Source organism: Sparus aurata, chromosome 10 (genome assembly GCF_900880675.1).
Source record: "Sparus aurata chromosome 10, fSpaAur1.1, whole genome shotgun sequence".
Taxonomy (NCBI): domain Eukaryota; kingdom Metazoa; phylum Chordata; class Actinopteri; order Spariformes; family Sparidae; genus Sparus; species Sparus aurata.
The window spans coordinates 14841764-14862748 of NC_044196.1; the positions used below are offsets into that span (position 1 = coordinate 14841764).

The 20985-nt window shown below is 44.5% G+C and overlaps 1 protein-coding gene across 1 annotated transcript; it reads right to left on the reverse strand.

Annotated features, from left to right (window-relative positions):
* Nucleotides 1-1750: 1750 nt before the first annotated feature.
* On the reverse strand, nucleotides 1751-16202 carry LOC115589378 (GTPase IMAP family member 4-like). Its single transcript, XM_030430221.1, has 6 exons — nucleotides 16078-16202; nucleotides 10118-10980; nucleotides 7012-7134; nucleotides 6805-6930; nucleotides 5339-5454; nucleotides 1751-2153 (listed from the first exon to the last, which is right to left on the reverse strand). Exons 1-6 carry the CDS (start codon nucleotides 16118-16120, stop codon nucleotides 1751-1753), a joined length of 1674 nt encoding a protein of 557 aa, XP_030286081.1. The 5' UTR covers nucleotides 16121-16202.
* Between the last annotated feature and the right edge of the window lie 4783 nt (nucleotides 16203-20985).

A 20985-nucleotide genomic window follows, 5' to 3' on the forward strand; every position in this document is an offset into this window, starting at 1 on the left:
GATGGCCGGACCCTGGCAGCCATGCAGGATGCAGCCAAGTTCGGCTTGGCCCACATGCCAGCAGTTGAGCCGGCTATAGTGGCTCTCATTGTTTTGCCTGATGAGCTCTGAGGCCGGATGCCAGGTGTCCACGCCCCCAGTGTCGGGCTACAGATGACCTGCTCTCTAAGGCCTATGACGCAGCAGCACGCATGGGACGCATTGGCAATTCCCTGTTGCATCTGATGCTTGCTCTTTCAGCATCCCTGCAGGAGGCTTCGCTGGACGCTTCAGTCCACAGCTTTGGTGACGCATCTCTGCAGGCATTTGCTCTGATGTCCGGAGAACTGGGGCGCCTGATGTCCACACTTGTCCAGGCTCGCTCCAAGGTGTGGCTGGCACAGTCGCCTCTGGAACCCGGTGAGATTTTTGGGTCGGATGCTGTAGAGGCGCTTGAGCACACAGTCCAGGCCAGGCAGACTCGGTAGCAGCTCTCTGGGCTTCACAGGAGCATGCCTCCTCCCAGCAGACCTGGGGGTTCTTCAGCTCCCCCCAGGCACCGCTCTCAGCCCAGTGGCTACCCTAGGTCTCAGCGACCGGTTCAAGAGCAAGCTCAACGATGTCCACAGGGCTTTCGAGCCCCCGAACGACTGCCCTCTAGACAACCTCAGAACTTTGACGCTGCCCATCATCCCCCCAGGGCCTCTAGAGGCCGGGGGACCAGGCACTGAGAGTCCGGGGCCGGTCGTCGGCTGTTTTTCCCAGCAGTAGCTCAGCTACTGGGCTGCTTCCACCACGGACCCTTGGGTGATTTACACCTCAACCCACGGGTACAAACTTCAGTTCCGACGCCAGCCCCCTGCCTTCGGCCGGGTCAGGATGACCATCATATGCGACCTGGCAAAAGCCCATGCCCTCAACCAGGAGTTGTCCGCCCTCCTGGACAAGGGTGCCATCAAACCAGTAGACCCCCTGTGTACTGGGGGGTTCTATTCGACTTACTTTCTTGTCGAAAAGAAAGACGGCGGACTCCGCCCTGTCCTCGACTTGAGGGGACTCAACCTGTTCCTGAAAGTCTTGAAGTTCCACATGCTCAGTACTGCAGAGGTTCTGCGTACTGTTGCCAGAGTAGACCTGAAGGACGCGTACTTTCATGTCCCCATTGCACCACACCACAGACAATTTCTGCAGTTTGCCTTTCAGGGCCGCCATTTTCAGTTCAGGGCGCTCCCGTTCGGCCTCTCCCTTTCTCCACGGGTGTTCACCAGGTGTGTGGCAGCAGCCCTCTCACCCCTGCAGCTGACGGCTGCTGCCACTGTGGTTTCCTTAGGGTTGCTGTCACTACGTCCCCTTCAGAGGTGGCTGAACAGCTTCCACTTGAATGCCAAGTGGCACCAGTACAGGAAACTCAAGGTGTCACGGCGTTGCCTCCTTGCTCTGGCCCCATGGAGGGAGAGATCATTTCTCCTTCAGGGCATGCCCATGGGCTCCATTGCATCCCGTCGGGAGACTGTCACAACAGATGCATCCCTCTCAAGGTGGGGTGCTGTGTGGCAGAACCGGACAGATCGAGGCCTGTGGCCTGCACAGGACCGCTCGGACCATATAAATGTGCTGGAGCTACGGGCAGTGCACATGGCACTGCAGTTTTTTCTTCCATTCCTGAGAGGGAGGCATGTGCTTGTACGGTCGGACAACGTCTCAACTGTCTCTCACATAAACCACTAAGGGGGAAGCTATCACATTGAAAGCCTCCACCCAGAGGTGGTTTTCAATATCTGGGATGCCCTCGGCAGGGCAGAGGTGGATCTCTTTGACACAGAGGATTCGACCCATTGCTCCCTCTCGTTCTCATTGACAGAGGAGGCCAGCCCTCTGGGCCAGGATGCTCTCGCCCACGATTGGCCAGAAGGTCTTCTCTATGCCTTTCCACCGATGCCTCTGATTCCCCAAATACTGCAGAGGGTCCTCCAGCAGGGCCACAGGCTGCTATTGGTAGCCCCCTTCTGGCCAGGGAGGACATGGTTTCCTCTGCTGCACAGGCTGTGCCGCGGCTCAACGTGGCATCTCCCCCACAGGATGGATCTCCTGTCTCAGTTAGGGGGCCAGGTCTGGCATCTCGACCCTCATCGCCTGCAGCTCTGGGTTTGGCCACTGCAGGGCCCGACCCGCTGCTGACAGAGTGTTCAGATACCGTCCAGCATACCATACTGAATGCTAGGGCGCCTTCTACCCGGATGCAGTATGAGAACAGGTGGCAACTGTTTTCTGTCTGGGGTTCAGACAGGGGTGAGGACCCCGTGCACTGTACAATTCCAAAAATTCTGGAGTTCCTACAGTCACTCCTGAACGGCGGACGGTCCCCTGCTACTCTCAGGTGTATTGCAGCTAAACAGCAGACACGTGCAGAGGGAGGAGCTACAGCTGCTTGGGCATCGGCCTCTTGGCTCCTAATGTTCAAAGTGTTCTTTTGTCACAGGGAAACTATAGTGTGTGTTTTTTTTGTTTTGTTTGTTTTTTTTTGTAGTAGTAGAAGTAATTATTTTGTTGTTAAAAATGAAGATGTTTCTGAAGAGCAGAAATATGCAGTGTAACCACTTTGTGAAACACAATCACATAATAAAGGACAGATACAGGAGCCCAGGAACACTTTGTAAAACTGTTGTGGTTAAACACAATTTGCTCCGGTAGCTCAGTTGGTAGAACATGTGCCCCATGTACAGAGGCTCTGTCCTTGCTGTGCTGCCTGTCATCCTCCTTTTCATCCCCATTTCCTGTCATCTCTGTCAGCTTTAAATAAAGTCATGTCAGTTCAACCTACCCAGGACATCTTTCCATTATTAGGCCTCACTGACCGTAACAGCAAGTTACGCAGTAGTCACACAGTGGCAGCGGTCAACTCGATATGTCACTTCAGTCGACCCGTAACCCACAGGACCCGTGGTACTTCATGCTGGCCTGAGCTCGGCTGTGCGCTCCAGCAACAAGATCATCCAGTGAGCGCAACTTCAGTGCCAGTCAGTGCGTTTACATGACACTCAAGAAAACCGAATTACTGCGTTAGTCCGACTATGATTGGATTTTTAAGATGCATGTATACACCTTTGTCTGACTAAAATCGGACCGGATCGGATTTCTCATAGTCGAATTACACCACGTAGATTATTCGATTGAAAGTCGCATTACTCCTGCATGTATACGTTTCCAGGGGATCGGATCGGATTTTGCGTTCTGCGCAGGCGCGAGATTTTTCCCCGGGGCCGTGAGCCGGAAGTTGACGGACGGCGGCATCTTTCCTCCGAAATCACCAGAAGAAAGAGCGCCAGAGTGCACCTAGTTTGTGTAATTATCATGTACACCATATACGAAGTGTACAAAGATGTAGCTTCGTCTCGCTCTTCGTACGCCATCTTTCTTGAATGCCGAGGCAGCTGGTGACGTAAAGAGGTTAGCCGGAGGTGGCCCCGTTAACAGTAGTTGAAATGGGTACAGCGCCACCTAGCGTATCGGGGTATGACATGCTTTTGGCTCACCGGCATGTATACTCGGATAATTGCAGTTGTCCGATTGAATAGCATAGTCGAAATATGGCTGTAATCTGACTAAGCTGTGCATGTAAACGCACTGACTGTTCATGGACCTGAAGCGCTTCAAAACAGGTTAAATCCTGGGACTGTGGGCTCTATTGTTTGTTTTGCACAGTGCATCCAAACACTCAACTAAAACACTGAGTAGTCCAACACAAAGCAGAGTTCATGTTCAAGGTTTAAACTTGTTGAAATATTTCAATTCTACTAGATTATTAAAATTGTTTTGTTTAACATGTGGGTCCTTTTCACGGCCTTTTTCTTTCTAAGTTAACTTCAAATGGGCCAAAAACAGTTTTTGCTGTTAATGGTGTAATAAACAGCGTACTGAAGCTGTAAAAGCAGCGTATAGATGATTCATAATATTGGCAGTAAACAATTAAAGGTTAAATCCAGATTAAAAACAGCACACAACTGAGTTGAGTTTTAGTAGCGATTGATTTGTATCCTAGTTTATGGAAATTTTGTATACATTTTATTTTACTTTTTGAATTGGATTATTCCTTTCATACAATAATAAGTTAAGGATTTAATGTTGGATGGTTTTTCGAAGGGTTAAAAATATCTTTCATTTAATCACTAAAAGAAAATGTTGAAAAGTCTGTATTTTATAGAAAAAAAGCTCTTACTTGCAAATTCAAGCTATGAGTGATGAGTGATAGGTTGATATAATGGGAGGACTTCTACATCCTTTGTGGCTTATATTGAAATATATGAAGTGTCCTATCAGCAAAACTATACATGACATTTGTATATGCTTGAAAGCATTGTGTTAAATATGTTAAAAGAATACATGTAATCATTGCAGCTTAAAAGCTGTTGAGAACCCTGAAAAAACTCAACCATATACATCTAAACCTGGATACATTCAAACGAAAGTTACGTATGTAACTACAGTTCTATGAATCCTGGATGACCGCCAGAGGCGGTGCTTCAGCACTGAATGTCTCCATCTCACGCATGCACAGGTCGAGTGTTTATACCAACAAAGTCACTTGTGACCCCTGATGATACCGGCTAGCCTATATCTTCCGGTGACAGAACGCTCTGGCGGTCATCCAGGATTCATAGAACCGTAGTTACATACGTAACTTTCTTTCTATTTCATCCTTATTGACCGCCAGAGGTGGTGCTTCAGCACTGGATGACCCATAACAACAGAGTCACGAGGAATGCCAATACATACCTCAGTGAGAGGAAGCACTAAAGGTGCACACACATTCACCCGATAGAATCTGTAGAAGGCAGTTGGTGATGCCCACGATGCCGCATCACAGATGTCCCCCAGGGGCACAACACGCAGAGCCGCCCATGATGTAGAGACAACCCTAGTAGAGTGGCACCTCACCCCGGATGGCAGGGGGTGACCACTGTGTTTATACGCCTGAGTGATGACATCCACAATCCAGTGCGACAGTCGCTGTTTGGAGAGAGCACGGCCTTTCTTAGGACCACCATAACAGAAGAACAGCTGTTCTGACCGTCTAATGCTTGTGATCAAAGTTATATAGGCTCTTAAAGCCCGCACGGGGCACAGCAGTCCTAGCCTTTCCTCCCCTGTGGGGGGGATAAACTGTGCCAGGTGGATAGGTCGGTTAAGGTTCGACAATGACAGAACCTTAGGAAAGAAAGCTGTGTTCGGCCAAAGAGTGACCCCTGAGCCATCTGAGTTCCACCTCAGACATGAGTCACTCACTGAGAGTGCATGTAGCTCACCAACATGCTTTGCTGAAGTGATGGCAAGGAGAAAGGCAGTCTTAGCAGACACCCACCTCAACTCTGCCTGTGCCAGGGGCTCAAAAGGAGGCAGACACAAAGCATCCAGCACCAGGGGCAGATCCCATGCTGGAATTCTCTGTGCCTTTGGGGGTTGTAACCTCAGGACTCCCTTTAGGAAGAGGGACACAAGTCTGTGGCACCCCACGGTGTTGTCGTCAACTTGAGCGTGTCGAGAGGAAATGGCTCCCACATTAGGGAAAGATCATGATCATGAACCAGAAGTCGTCACCATATTGTTTCTGTAGGGTGAAAACAGAGGCTGAAAAAACTACCAATTTAAAGGCGCCATATGTAAAAATGTGGCCAAAAACGGTTACTACACTCAAATTCAAAATACTGCGGCGAGTTGGATCCGCCTCCCCCTCCATCCCCTCCAGACTTGGTTGCCCGTACCAGGAGAGTGCTAATGCTGCTAACGCTTGTTTCTATGATGGAAATGAATAGCATTATTACTAGACAGTTCAAAGTACTTGAAATGTCCAACCCCGTCAAGCTATAATGCTAACTTAGTTAGCCAAGCTTAACTTACCTGTCTAGGAGAAGAGCAGCCAATTCTGCATTCGTTTTCAAATTCCTCTCAGCTTTCAACTGTCTCCACCGTTCAAATGCATCTCCTATAGAAACCCTCGCTTTGCCTCGAATTTTATCTTGGCGTTTTTGTGATTCATAACGAGGTCTTTTAGATTTCGGTCCCTCCGCCCTTGTAGCTCAGTCGTATCTGGCAACCTGTGGTTGCTCGGCAGCTGAGACTTTACTGACTGCAATGATTTATAGACGGCGGTGGGTGGCACCACATGCCAAAACATGATTTCAAAACATCAACATGATTTGTGGTCTGCAAAATATTTTTTTTAATGTGAATATTTTGGCTGTACTGTTACACTGTAAAAAGTGATACTTTGGATCAACTTAAAAAAATAACTGTAATTTGTTACACCTAAATTTATTAGTTTTTCACAAATTTAATTTATGATTCGGTTGAAAACGTAAATTTTAATTTAATGTAAATGAATTTTGTATTCTAAGACAAAGCAAAGTAAAAGTAAAAACATTATTCATTACAAAGACCATAAACTATTTTTTTTTTGCTTTTTTACAACTTATTTTTTTAATTTGGGAAAACCTAATATTTACCATTACATCCAATCATAAATTTTACTTTGGATTAAACTAATTGAATTGCTGTAATTCTGTTACACGCAACTTACATTTTTTTTCTCAAGTTAAATTTCTGATTCAGTACAAAGTATTTTACCATAATCAATATATTTTCTTTAGTCAGTTATCTTTCTCCTTGCCTCAGTTTTATTCTACAACCTATCTAGGAGACTCAGTGAGGAGTGGGCACTGATGCATGATGTTCAGGGTCACATGGCATGACATTGTTCGGGGGACCAGGGACTCAGATGCAGACACAGGTTAAGGTAGAATACAAGGTGATTTATTGAGAATTATGCACAGATCTGATGGATGTTGGTGAGGCTGGCGTTTCTGGGGCGTCAGTAAGAGATGGTAGTGTTCTGGCTCCAGGCTCGGGGTCGGCGATGCTGGCAGGCAGACTGGATTCGGGCTCAGGGCTGGTAGTCTGAGGCAAGACAGGACAAAAACAGAATTAGCAACTCGCTAAATTTACATGAGGGTTATGAGGTTGGCTGGTGTTTCTCACAGAGCTGATACAATGATCCGGCGGGGTCTGGAAGGCTGGTCCGAGTCTAAATAGGCGAGCTGATTGCAGTTGATGAGCTGCAGGTGCGTCGGCAGTGTCCTCCGTGACCACGCCCATCAGTGGCTTCCAGAGGAGAGGGAGGAGAAGAGCACAACACAGGAGACAACACAAAAACAAAATCCCACCAAGCACACCAGAATGAACAAAAGAGAGGGGGATTGCTCCTCATGGGCTCCCGTGGTTCATAAAACGGCACTGTCTCGTTAGTAGCTTGGTTTTGTGTCGTTGGACCTCGTAGGACACTACGAGAAGACTGCGGCAGCCCACAAACACCCGCTATAAAGCAGCTAACATTGAAAATGAGTATAGTGGTGCTGAGCTAGCAGTATAGCGGCGCAGCGCCGTTATTCCACCGTCTTGGGAGACCCCTGCCACTCTGGCGGTCCGCACTTGATGCGGGGAAACAACAATGGCGGACTTCAACGTCGAAAAGAGTGGTCTGACGTGACGTCACATGGTCACGTGACAGGAAAACGTTTGGTTTGAAGTGAAAATACCATTTGAGTATAAGTGTTTCTTTTAATTTTATCCAAAGGTAGTGACATTTGCTTTGAAGCAAACTGAAAACATCAGGTTTAAAAATGAACCCAAAATTTTTCATTAGACCAATTTAAAAATACACTTTAAAGGAATGAAACTTTTTTCAGTGTATGCTGTAGCTCTCCCCAAGTAAACACACATTAATGTGGAAAATTACCCTTGGAGTTACCCTTTGAATTGCAAAAATTGCAAACCATTTAAGACTTTAAATGTGATGTCAACCAAAGTGAACAGTGTTTTGACTTTTCTGATTATTTTTCTCGTGTTCTGAGTCCGGCACAGAACCTGTTCTCTTCTTATTCTCCATATAGGCTCCACATACTATATCCATGAGTACATTCTCACTCACCCGAGGATGAGCTGGACTGAAGCTCAAAGCTTGGCAAATGAGACTGATTTGCGAGCTTCATCATGGCTTCATTGCGGGGTTTCATTGCAGCTTTTCGATGATGTTCACGTCACGTAATTACGTCACTTCATAACATTGAGTAAACGCAACATTTTTTAACTTCCTACGAAGATATATGTGACTTTTTTGCAATGAAAATGCAGGGATTATGAAATCATGCAAGCCCCGCACATTTTGTGCATAAATCGGCAATTTATGCGAGAGTGCGGCGTATTTGAAAAAATGCGGCCCCCGCATAAATATGCACACTTTGGCTGATTGTGCATTGAATTATGCGATCGCATAATCGCGTTTTTCTGGAAGGACTGGTTCATGAATTTGTATTTATTCTTGGGTAAGAACAAATCCTACGAACACTCAGGAGTTACGCACATTTCAGTGCCGACATGTTGGCATGGTTGTGTTTTCTTCTCTTGTGCAGTTCAATAAAATACAGTATTACAGTGATAATTCTGTCATATTTATTCATTCATTTCTTATTTTTGGTATTTTACAGAGAATTTCAATGTAGGAACACAGCTGCGAACAATTCTGAGGCTTATGAACGCATTGATGAATCTGACGTAGGGTTTTCTTACCTCTGAAGAACAACTTAAGAAAGAATCTAAGAAGATTCATAAGAAGATATTGGTGAATGAGGCCCAATGATTTTTCATAACCTCAGAAAGGACCACAAGACAACAATACACTGCAGTAAATGGATCCAAATATAAACCGCCACCAAAAAGCCACAAATAATGCTCAGAACAGCACCAAACTTCAGCAACAGTACAAATAGGGTCTCAGCACAAAGTCTGGGGCATCTAACCTCCGCTAGCTTAGCTAGGGAAGCTACTGGGAAGCTAAAAACAGATTTCAACTCTCCTCCATCAGCTTCCGGGTCGGGGAAGTCCCGACGCGATGATTACTGAGTGCCGTTAGAAATGCTCAATTCCATTCTTTTCCCTGTCCACTTTGCTAATAACTGTTATAAACTGGCAGGTAAGACACATATGAACTATGATTGCTTTTCCGTGGAGTCATAATCATACATTTTCATCCATGAGCTGCGGAACTCTACTGCACTCGGTAATCGACTCGTAAGGACTTCCCGTCAACAGGAAGCTGCTGCAGAAGAGTGGTAAATTTTGTCAGCTTTTCAGCAGAAATCCAGCTAAGCTGGTGGAGTTTTAATGCCCCGGACTATGTGCTGAGACCCTATTTGTACTGTTGCCGAAGTTTGGTGCTGTTCTGAGCATTATTTGTGGCTTTTTGGTGGCGGTTTATATTTGGACCCATTTACTGCAGTGTATTGTTGTCGTGCGGTCGTTTCTGAGGTTGATAAAACTCCATAAATTTGCGGTCTGCTAACTTTATCTCTCGAGAGGGAGTCTAACACAGTTTCACGGTGTGTTAGACCATGGATTAAATTTATAATTTTATATCCCTTTAATATAATAAAAATCATGATCACAAAAAATCTATCTTGAGTTATGATAACGATTGAATGATTGAGCAAGTTTTTATTTTCATGTCGTGTACATAGACCAAAAGTACAGCAGTCAAACAATTTATTACATTTCATTTAATTTCAAGATTTAAAAAAAAAAAAATTCAGCTGAAACAAAATATTCTGCCATCTCTCTCTCAGGCTTTTTTGGTCCGAGCATTTGATTAATTGATTGCTGTTAGGATGTTAAGAGATTTTTCTAAAATAACTCACCAACCTTCACTTTAAATGGCCCTTAAAACATCCATCCTGGGGCGCTGAGAGCTGCCTTTGCAACATCTACAACTTCATTAGAGAATACAGCATCCATCATCATCCACCTCCCTTTCCTGCTTGGACTTCAGGGCTTCTTCTTTCTGCTTCAACATCTTTTCATGCTCTCTTTTCATTTCATCCATTTGGTTTTTAATCTCCTTCTCCCTCTCTGCCCTCTCTCTCTTTCTTCTCTCCTCGTTTTCCTTAATCTCCTTCAATCTCTGTTCCTCCCTCTCCTTTCTCTCCCTCTCACTCTTCTCTCTCTCTCTCTGTCTCTCTGCTTCTATCCTCTCCATCTCTCTCCGTCTCTCATCCTCCATCTCCTTTCTCTGCCTCTCGATCTTGTTGTGCACTCTGATCCTCTCTGCTTCTCTCTCCTCCTTCTCCCTCTGCCTCTGCTCTTCCATCTCCTGCTTCATCCTCCTCCTCTCCTCCTCTCTCTCTTTCCTCTCCCTCTCTCTCTCAGCCTCGAGCTGCTCGTGCATTTTCTTCAAGTTTTTTTCATGTTCTACCTGAAGTTCCCTCTCCAGTTCCTCTCTCTCTTTTCGTATTTTTTCTTCTTCTGCTTTCAGGATGCGTTGTTTCTGCTCTTGGATTTCCCTCTCAGCCTTTTGGAACATCTCGTTGGTGTAGTGGCTTCCTCCGTTCCTCTGCACTACATTTCTGATCTTCTGGAGCAGCTCATTGACCTGTGAGCGATCCTTCAGCTTATTGTTGAAGACGTGGTACTGGTTGTTACATCTGGCAACAAGTTCTTGAAGGTCGTGGTTGCCTTTAAAGAATTTCTCGATGGTCATTTCTTCAAGATCATCACCACGAGTAAAGAGAACCATGCTGTATCTGTCTGCATCCTGGCCAAATATTTCTTGAATCTTTTGCACCGTCTGCTTTTCCTCTGCAGTGAATCTGCCCACACTAATGACCACCAGAAACACATGGGGTCCAGGAGCAGCCAAACGAATGCACTGGCTCACATCTTTGACTGTTTTAATGTCCTCAAACCTGTTGTCAAACAGGCCCGGAGTGTCAATGACAGCAATCTGTTGCCCATCTATCACACATTCATGCTTGAAACAGTCAACAGTCACAGACTGAGAAGCGCACATTGATTCAAACTCCTTTCGTCCCAGGATGGTGTTTCCAGAAGCACTCTTCCCAGTTCCAGTCTTCCCCACCATCACTATCCTCAGCTCCTTGTTATTTGTTATGATCTGTCCTGTGTAGAACAATGTGTGACACTGAATCAGAAATCAGGTTGCACAGACATTGTCTTTCATGAGACGTATACAAAGATGGAAAAAATAGAAACATCTGTTTGCCACTTTGGGAGAAGCAAAACCATTGGAAAACATTTTAACCCTTGTGCCCTCCTCAAAATGACTACCCTCTAACCACCTTTGTGGCAAGAATGCACACGCACAAAGAAACTGCCATTAAATATTCAATAATTTTCAGGATGTTAACCCTTTAAATGCCGATTTAATTATTTGAATTATGAATTATCTAGAAAAAAAACACAAAAATGGTAATGTTTTCCATATAATAAGTAATAGGCTGATAGGGTTTTAGTGGTGATTCGAGTCTTGGATATATCAAAGATTACCAACAAAATGTATTTGATTGCATTAGTATTTTTTATGTAGTAACAGATATTCCCTCTAACCAACTTCATGGTGAAAAATGCCTCACTGACTTCCATTAAAACCACATATGTTAATCTCACTGCCATTACAGTATAAAACCAAGAAGAAAGAGAAGAAAAGTAGTGATATTTGACATTTTTACTGTATTTCACCACATTCAACAATTTTCCCATTGTAGGCCGATGCATGAAATTCTTATATTTTTAGTGTGTTTATGCACCTGGCTGCTTTCACAGCCAAAGATAAACATGCAACTTGGATGAGGGGTCATTTCATTAGTAAGCAGAGAAGGAGCAAAAATGAAGAGGCGTTTCAGAAGAGAAGAGGCATTAGAAATGGTCATGCAGCCTTTATCTGACAGCAAGCTACAGGATTCGTAAGAGGAAGACATGAGCTTCACGGGGGAATCTGACACAGAAGGCTCACTGGAGTCTTCCACCTCTGTGAGTGTCTCTGACCCGTCCTCTGAGAGCGAAGAGGACACTGAGGATCCTGTCCATCCTAAAAGTCAGTGGACAGCAAAGAACGGGCAAGTCTGGTCTCCATCTAGGGGCGGGCTGGGGTTGAAATTCAGCCCGGGAGTTTGGTTTAGAGAGGCATTTTATCCGATTGCATGACGGACGCAAGTGGAACTGTAATTTTAACATGAATACTGCATGAATATTTGCACTATAATAATTGCAGCAGAGGATGGGCTTATTGTTTATGTGTGACTGGAATTGGAACATCAACATATGACATCTTAATATAATTCTATGCAAAGACCTGTGGCCAACCCAGTCCTGCACCCTGCACCTGCATCCTCCTCCTGTCCCTCCTCATCTGTTTCTTCCTCCTCCTCACTCCTATGACTGGCATTATCCTGTCCCTCTTTATCAACTCCATGACTGACACTGGCCTTGTCAGCTAATAATAACAATAACAGCAACAAAGACAAATGTTATGGCACTTTTGCAAATAATTCACAGTGTTAGAACACAAATACAATATAAAAATCAACATAACAAAAGTGCCACACACACACACAAACTGTAAATCAAGTACTCACGTTAATGTATTTTTCTTGAGCTGGTAAAAATTGCTATATATTAATGTAGAAACAGAACAGAAAAACAGGATGTAGAGCCTATATATTAAAATAATATCTTTTTCACTTTGAACACAGACTCCCTCCTCAAATATGTTTTCTTTTGCAATAAGGAAGTGTGTGCGTTTTTCTGGTCAGCCAGTATGGATTTTATTTTTAATTGATAAAGCAGATTAATGATTTATGCAGGTGTAACAGGTGTTCAACAGAAAACACATTTAAACCAATGAGACGTGTTTGTTTTGCTTTGTTTGTTTGTTAAAAGCAAAACAAACACGTCTAATTGGTTTAAATTAGTGTTTTATGTTTTTGTGGCGTTTATGTTTTGAGCCCCGTCACTATGTGACGAACAATAACGTTTTTTGAATCTTGAATAATTAGCTAGCAACCTCATCACTAGCAAACACACATGTCGGTGCTGTGGAACTTCTTTGGAGTAAATGAGACAGATAAAACACAAGCCATCTGCAATCGAGCATATGCAACGGGAGCATCTGCAAACAGTTTCAACAATACAATGACGTCATTGATCGGATCGGTGAATTAAGACATTACGCTGATCTCACAAATTGCTCCAAATGCAAAATATTGGCCGATCCGAGCCTAGTTCTGTGTGCCCTGAACACATCCGAAAACACAAACTAGAGTCCTTAACGGGCCTGAAAATTACAACCCGACCCATCGCAGCCCGACATACCGGCATTGGGTCTGCTGCTAGATCCCGTATCTTCCTTCCAGGCCTGGCGGACTGTAGCCGCGCTGACCTTCACCCCTCCACCACTAAAAGCTCTGTTGATATGGAGAATTAGGCTGCATCCTGTATTAACCGTTTTTTCTTTTTGCCCTTAATTTTTCTGCTCCACCCATCTCTTTCTACGGCTTATTTCTTTTTAACATGTTTGCTAATTTGAATTTATCCCGCTCCTCTTTCTTATTGTTCTTTTATCAGACAGGAACATAACAGTTTAATGACTGACTGAGTGGCTGAGCCAATCACATTTCAATAGAAACAAGGATCAGCTCAAGTTGGGAGGGGCCACTCGTATCCCCCCCTTAATATGCAAAATATTAGATTGACCCAGTCTGGCATTCCACTCTGTGCCACCTGCGGCCGTTTTATTGGATAAAAAAACATTCCGACCACATGCCGGTTCGGCCTGTAACAGACCGGCCGTTCGGGAATGCTCCCGAACCTCCCGATGGCCAGCCCGCCCCTGTCTCCATCTCATGCTGAGATGCTGCGCTACATGCAGGCACCCACTGACATGATGCCAGGGGCCACGAGATATACAATATCAAGAACCCATGATGTAGCATCATCTTTTGACCTTTTCTTCACTCCTGAGATGATCCAGCTCATTTTGTAAATGACAAACGTATACGGGAGGCATTCAGTGTCAGGAGGGAGTAATGTAGATGCCCAAGAGATTCAGGCATACATGAGACTTCTCATCCTGACAACGCCATTGACCAGCTCCATTAGAAGGAGAGGTGTGTGCTGGTGGTGCAGAGGCCTGAAAAAGAGGTCTTCCACCACCTGCACCAAGAAACAGCTGCATTTTTAGGGAGCACCAGGTTGCATCCTGCAGGACCACACACACACACACACACACACACACACATTCCATGTATCTGTTTCTCTCAAACACGCACACATACATCATATATTCAATGTCTGGATATTTCTGTTTATATTTCACATTGTATTCATATTTCATATGTTCTATTTTGCTTTTTGTTGTCTTCCAAAGTTGTTGCAGTTTGCACAATAAATGTTCACATTGATGAATCAGATGTTGATTTCACACACAAACACACACACACACACACACACACACACACCGAGGGCACTGGTAGTCACACAGCTCCATAATATAACTGGAAAAATACAAGAATTTCATGCATCGGCCTACAATGGGACAATGGTTGAATCTTGTGAAATACAGTAAAAATGTCAAATATCACTACTTTTCTTCAAAATGACATGCTGACAGCGCTGCCCCTCCCTACATGCAGAACATGCGCTGTGCGTAGGGCCACGTGATCCATGGGGGGCCCCATTTTGCACAAGGGGACGCATTCTTTGCAAATGTGCAAAGGATGTGCATCGCTGCCGTGAGGCGCGCGTAGAGCACCGAGTCAGCCCGATGCAGGAGAGAAAATAAAGAGACGAGTAATCTGACACCGCACGCGTTGCCGCAGTGATTGACAGCACCATCTGACCAATCAGCGTCAGATGCGCTGACAGGCAGTTGGATGCAGGTGGAGAGATGGCCTCCCAACGGCAATATGAATCGGGAGCAAGCAAAAGAAAAGAAAAAGTCAAAACAAGAGGAGGCTCGTGCTTCACTTGAAGGTGGGAATGTTGTTGAAATAAAAAGGAAAACTTTGTGGCATAAACACCCCAGCCTGCTAATCATGATATAGAAGAGAGGATAATTGTGTCTAGATGTGGACTGGAGATAACATTTTCCAGCAGACGTGATCATCATTTATTATTCAATAAATGATAATTTAGTCTCGTTCGCTGCATATACATTCACCTCTGTTGAAAAAGGAGTGGTTAATTGACCAGTTGGTGGTCGTATGTTGGCTCAGGTTTATAGCCTATCAATCTATGCTATCAATAGAAATTTTGGCCTATTTTTATGGCGGTAAAACGTGTGTGTATATATATATATATATATATATATATATATATATATATATTTATATATATAGATTAGATAAGATGAATTAAGATAATGCTTTATTTGACCCACAATGGAGGTATGGGGGTAGAAGAAATTCTGCTTAGGGCCCCAATTTGGTCAGGGGTGGCCCTGCATGCTTACATTACAGAATTCATGGTTTTATACTGTAATGGCAGTGAGATTAAAAAATGTGGTTTAAATGGAAGTCAATGAGGCATTTTTGGCCACGAAGTTGGTTAGCAGGAGTATATGTTACTACATAAAAAATACCAATGCAGTCAAATACATTTTGTTGCTAATCTCTGACATATCCAAGTCTAATCACCACCAAAGCGCCATCAGCCTACTACTTATTATATGGAAAATGATAAATTTTTGGTGTTTTTTTGTAAAAAATAATTCATAATTCAGATAATTAAACTGGCATTTAAAGGGTTAAAATCCTGAAAATTATTGAAAGTTTGGTAGTTTTGAAGCAAGTCTGACAAAAAAAGCAGAGCAAAATATTGGTCGGTATAGCAGTGTTTTGTATGTGTAAATTTTTGCCACAAAGGTGGTTAGAGGGTGCAAAATGCATAAAAAGAGAATAAAAGACAAAAGTTGGAAAAAATTAAATTAAAATTCCTGCAAAAATTCAAGCTGTAGCACAGCCAAAATGATCACCAATTTAAAAAAAAAAAAAAAAAGTTGCAAAAAATGTACAAAATTGCCTGAGGAGGGCAAATAAACCATGATTGTGTTCCCCAATGCAGATTTTTAGGGCGCTCATTTAGGACCCTGTCTATAATAGTATAACTCTACAGGAGCTGTACATTATAGGTCCAAAACATTTTATTCAACCAGTAAATCACCCTAAAATTTTTGCACTTTAAAACATGGACATGACTTACCCAAGTTGTAGGTCATGTTTGAGTTATAAAACTTGCTGGCCATGTTTAGGTCAAAGAGCACAGAGTAGATTATGCAGTTTAAATGAAGACGCAGAGTTCTGAATGTCTGCAAAAAACTGCAGATGCTTTTATATGTTCACCAAACCACACCCAGTAACAGCAGCACTGCTCTCTTATCATAATGAAACTGAAACTAAATGTAAGCTCTGAACCCATTGAACCCTGTTTAGGACGCCCCCTATAGAAAAACAAGGAGGTGCTTTGTTAACTCTGCTCACCCCTCCCTCCACCATTTACAAGAAGTAGCAGCAGTTATTTTAAACCTTACATAATACTGCAGGCTGCTCCCTCTGTTAAATTAAAAAAGAACAGCATGTTTTAATGTATCCAGGTTTAGATGTATATGGTTGAGTTTTTTCAGGGTCCTCAACAACTTTTAAGCTGCAATGATTTCATGTATTCTTTTAACATATAAAAATACACAATGCTTTCAAGCATATACAAATGTCATGTATAGTTTTGCTGATAGGACACTTCATATATTTTGATATAAGCCACAAAGGATGTAGAAGTCCTCCCATTATATCAACATAGACTGTAACAAATATTTTCTTTAAGTGATTAAATGAAAGATATTTAACCCTTTGAAAAACCATCCAATATTAAATCCTTAACTTATATTGTATGGAAAGAATTAAAAAAATAGAACAAAATGTATACAGAAGTTCCATACATTACGATACAAATCAATCACTACTAGAATTCAACTCAGTTGTGTGTTGTTTTTAATCTGGATTTAATCTTTAATTGTTTACTGCCATTATTGTACATTATTACTCAAAGTGCACAATAAAAGTACTTCATATTATTAATGCACATAGTCTAGGAAGTACTCAGTCCAGCAGTATATAAATCTTGAACTACTTATGGGACCTTTTTTTTTTTTTCCTCACGTCATCATTTACTTTGAAATCCGGACGCAGCCCTTCGTGATACCTTCAGTTTATTACCTGGAATAATGACTGTAAAAGTATCGTAATGTTCATGGGTCTGACTGTGAGACTGCAGTCTGCCCCACAGTCACTACCAGCAGCTATTTTACGATTACCGTAAATGTTAGTAGATTCGCGCACTAGAAAACAACGTGCGGCTGATTTGACCAAGCTAACGCGAACCACAGCTGGCTTGACTGCAGTTTAGAACGACGAGCTTGATGCTAGCCAAAGCTAGCTTCTGTGAAGCCAAAGGGAAACACTGTAATAACTGCTCATTGCTTAAGACAGGAACTACAGTATAGAAACACAAACTGTCATGTTTGCTCGAAGTTTGCTAGCTGACATGTCCACTTTTACAAAATGCATGCACAGATAGTTTTGCATCACATATCTCAGTGGAGGTGCGATTCGTGATTTGTAGTTGAAGGAAACAGAATCTGTGAGTCGTGGGGAAGATTCGCGCACTTGTACTTAGCAATTTGTGTTTGTGTTTTAAAAGAACACACGTATTTTTGTGATAAATTATTTTACATGCATTGAACATTTATTGCACAAGTTCACATTCAGATTTGCACATATTCAGATTTTGTCCAAAAGTTCACATTGTCTGTTACAGGTGCACAAATATGTTCTGCACCAAATATACTACAACAAGTATGGCAAAAATGTGAGCGTGTCAGTTTTTTAATCTGTGATTTGTAAAATAGGATTTATGCACCTGTAATTAAGAATTTGTGAATGTGTAAGTGTTGTGTTGTATTTGTGGAGAGAAAAAAATCTACAAGTACACAACTCATAGAATATGGGGCGCCGATTGTAAAGTTGCGCATGCTAAAATAAACAGCAATTTTTTTTCCACATTTAGCAAAAAAACATATAAAAAACGTGAATTTTTTTTATGTTAGTTTTGACCAGATTTACAGCAATATTTGTGAACTTTGTGATATTTACTTCTCTTGTGAAAATATAATTTCAATGTTTAATCTGGGTCCTAGGAGACGGGTCAAGTAAGATAGGTTCAAAAGCCCCTAATGACAGACAGAACACCAAGGACGTTTACTGACGTTTTAGCTCCTCAGCTCAGCCGCCATGTGTTGAAGTTTACCCCGGTGAACCTGAGGGTCGCTTCCCTGCCTCTTCGGGTCAGGGATAGGACTCTCACTGTTGTCTCGGCCTATGGGCAGAACAGCAGTGCAGAGTACCCGGCCTTCTTGGAGTCCCTGGGAGGGGTACTGGAGAGTGCTCCAACCAGGGACTCCATCGTTCTACTGGGGGACTTCAACACCCACGTGGGCAGCGACAGTGTTACCTGGAGGGGTGTGATTGGGAGGAACGGCCTCCCCGATCTGAACCCTGAGTGGTGTTTTGTTACTGGACTTCTGTGCTAGTCACAGTTTGTCCATAACAAACACCATGTTCAAGCATAAGGGTGTCCATATGTACACGTGGCACCAGGACACCCTAGGCCGGAGGTCAATGATCGACTTTGTGGTCGTGTCATCTGACCTCCGGCCGTATGTCTTGGACACTCGGGTGAAGAGAGGGGCTGAGCTGTCAACTGATCACCACCTGGTGGTGAGTCGGATCCGCTGGCAAGAGAGGAAGCTGGACAGATCTGGCAGACCCAAACGTATTGTGAGGGTCTGCTGGAAACGTCTGGCGGAACCCTCTGTCAGGGAGATCTTTAACTCCCACCTCCGGGAGAGCTTTTGCCAGATCCCGAAGGGAGGCTGGGGACATTGAGTCTGAATGGACCATGTTCTCCACTTCCATTGTTGACGCGGCTGTCCGGAGCTGTGGCCGTAGGGTCTCCGGTGCCTGTCGTGGCGGCAATCCCCGAACCCGGTGGCGGACCCCAGAATTAATGGATTCTGTCAAGCTGAAGAAGGAGTCCTATCGAGCCGGGCGGTGGAAGGAATACTTTGAGGATCTCCTCAATCCCACTGACACGCCTTCCATAGAGGAAGCAGAGGCTGGGGACTCAAGCCGAAGTCACTGAGGTAGTCCGGAAGCTCCTCAGTGGCAAAGCACCGGGGGTGGATGGGATCCGCCCTGAGTACCTCAAATCTCTGGATGTTGTGGGGCTGTCTTGGTTGACACGTCTCTGCAGCATCACGTGGCAGTCGGGGACAGTGCCTCTGGACTGGCAGACCGGGGTGGTGGTCCTCCTATTCAAAAAGGGTGACTGAAGGTTGTGTTCCGACTATCGGGGGATCACACTCCTCAGCCTCCCTGGGAAAGTCTATTCCAGGGTACTGGAGAGGAGAATTTGGCCGATAGTCGAACCTTGGACTCAGGAGGAACAATGCGGTTTTTGTCCGGGCCGCGGAACACTGGACCAGCTCTATACCCTCCGCAGGGTGCTCGAGGGTTCATGGGAGTTTGCCCAACCAGTCCACATGTGTTTTGTGGACTTGGAGAAGGCATTCGACCGTGTCCCTCGTGGCATTCTGTGGGAGGTGCTCCAGGAGTAAGGGGTCAGAGGCCCTCTGTTAAGGGCTGTACGGTCCTTGTCTGACCGGAGCAGGAGCTTGGTTCGCATTGCCGGCAGTAAATCAGACCTGTTCCCGGTGCATGTTGGACTCCGGCAGGGCTGCCCTTTGTCACTGGTTCTGTTCATAATTTTTATGGACGACGATGGCCATGGTTCTCGACCGGAAAAAGGTGGCTTGCTCCCTCCGGGTTGGGGGAGAGTTCCTGCCTCAAGTGGAGGAGTTTAAGTATCTTGGGGTCTTGTTCACGAGTGAGACTGACAGGCAGATCGGTGCAGCGGCCGCAGTAATGCGGTCGTTGTATCGGTCTGTCGTGGTGAAGAGAGAGCTGAGTCGAAAGGTGAAGCTCGCGATTTACGAGTCAGTCTACGTTCCTACCCTCACCTATGGCCATGAACTTTGGGTCATGACCAAAAGAATAAGATCCCGGATATAAGCGGCTGAATTGAGTTTCCTCCGCAGGGTGGCAGGGCGCTCCCTTAGAGATAGGGTGAGGAGCTCTGTCACCCGGGAGGAGCTCGGAGTAGAGCCGCTGCTCCTCCACATCGAGAGGAGCCAGCTGAGGTGGCTCGGGCATCTGTTTCGGCATGTCCCGCCGGGAGGAGACCCCGAGGAAGACCCAGGACACCCTGGTGTGACTATGTCACTCAGCTGGCCTGGGTACGCCTTGGGATCCTCCCGGAAGAGCTGGAGGAAGTGTCCTGGGAGAGGGAAGTCTGGGTGTCCATGCTCAGGCAGCTGCCCCGTGACCCGGCCCCGGATAAGCGGACGAAAATGGATGGATGGATGGATGTTTAATCTGAATAAAAAATCTAAATCTAAATGTTAAATATAAATATAAATGTTAAATCTAAATGTTAAATCTAAATATAAATCTAAATGTCACGGGTGAAACTAAGTATTTAGCTAATATGCAAATTCACTCTGCCTGTCAACGAAAGCACCAAAATAAAAGCTCATTGTCACGAACGAGCACTTAGCGCGGTCTTTCTCAGCTAGCTAGATGGAGGGATTGCGCTCCACTGTTAGTCACGTCTCCACATCGTGCTCCCATGTTGCCTGCCAGCATGTCCAGTGATTTAGCTGGAAATATTGGAAGGGCCATTTTGGAGGCAATACGGAGTCTCAGCAACGCGTCTGCAACGACAGCGACAGTTACAGCGACAGCTACAGCATCCAGCACAGAGCCACCACAGCACTCGATAAGTTTGTTTTCTAACTCACAAAGTGATGTTAGCATAAAACTAGCTAACGTTAGCCCAGTAGAGATAATCTTTGCGAGGTTATGTAGCTAGTGTTCCACATCATTTGTCTGTTTTTTCTGATAGACTGTAGAGACTGCTGGACATCGTTCCACACACTGAACAAAATGTATTATTTTTTAATTTTGCTAACGCTATCTCTCTGAATGTTAATGTCTC

Bases quoted from the DNA above. Each gene is read 5' to 3' on its own strand.
- LOC115589378 (XM_030430221.1), bottom strand. From the start codon at position 16,120: ATGGCCAGCAAGTTTTATAACTCAAACATGACCTACAACTTGG. The intron at 7,135-10,117 runs GTGCACAACAAG...CTCCTCTGGAAG, and splicing joins GAGAAGCAGAGAGGATCAGA to CCACTGATGGGCGTGGTCAC. The intron at 2,154-5,338 runs GTGGGTGTCTGC...ACACTCTGTCAG, and splicing joins CTGGCACAGGCAGAGTTGAG to CAGCGGGTCGGGCCCTGCAG.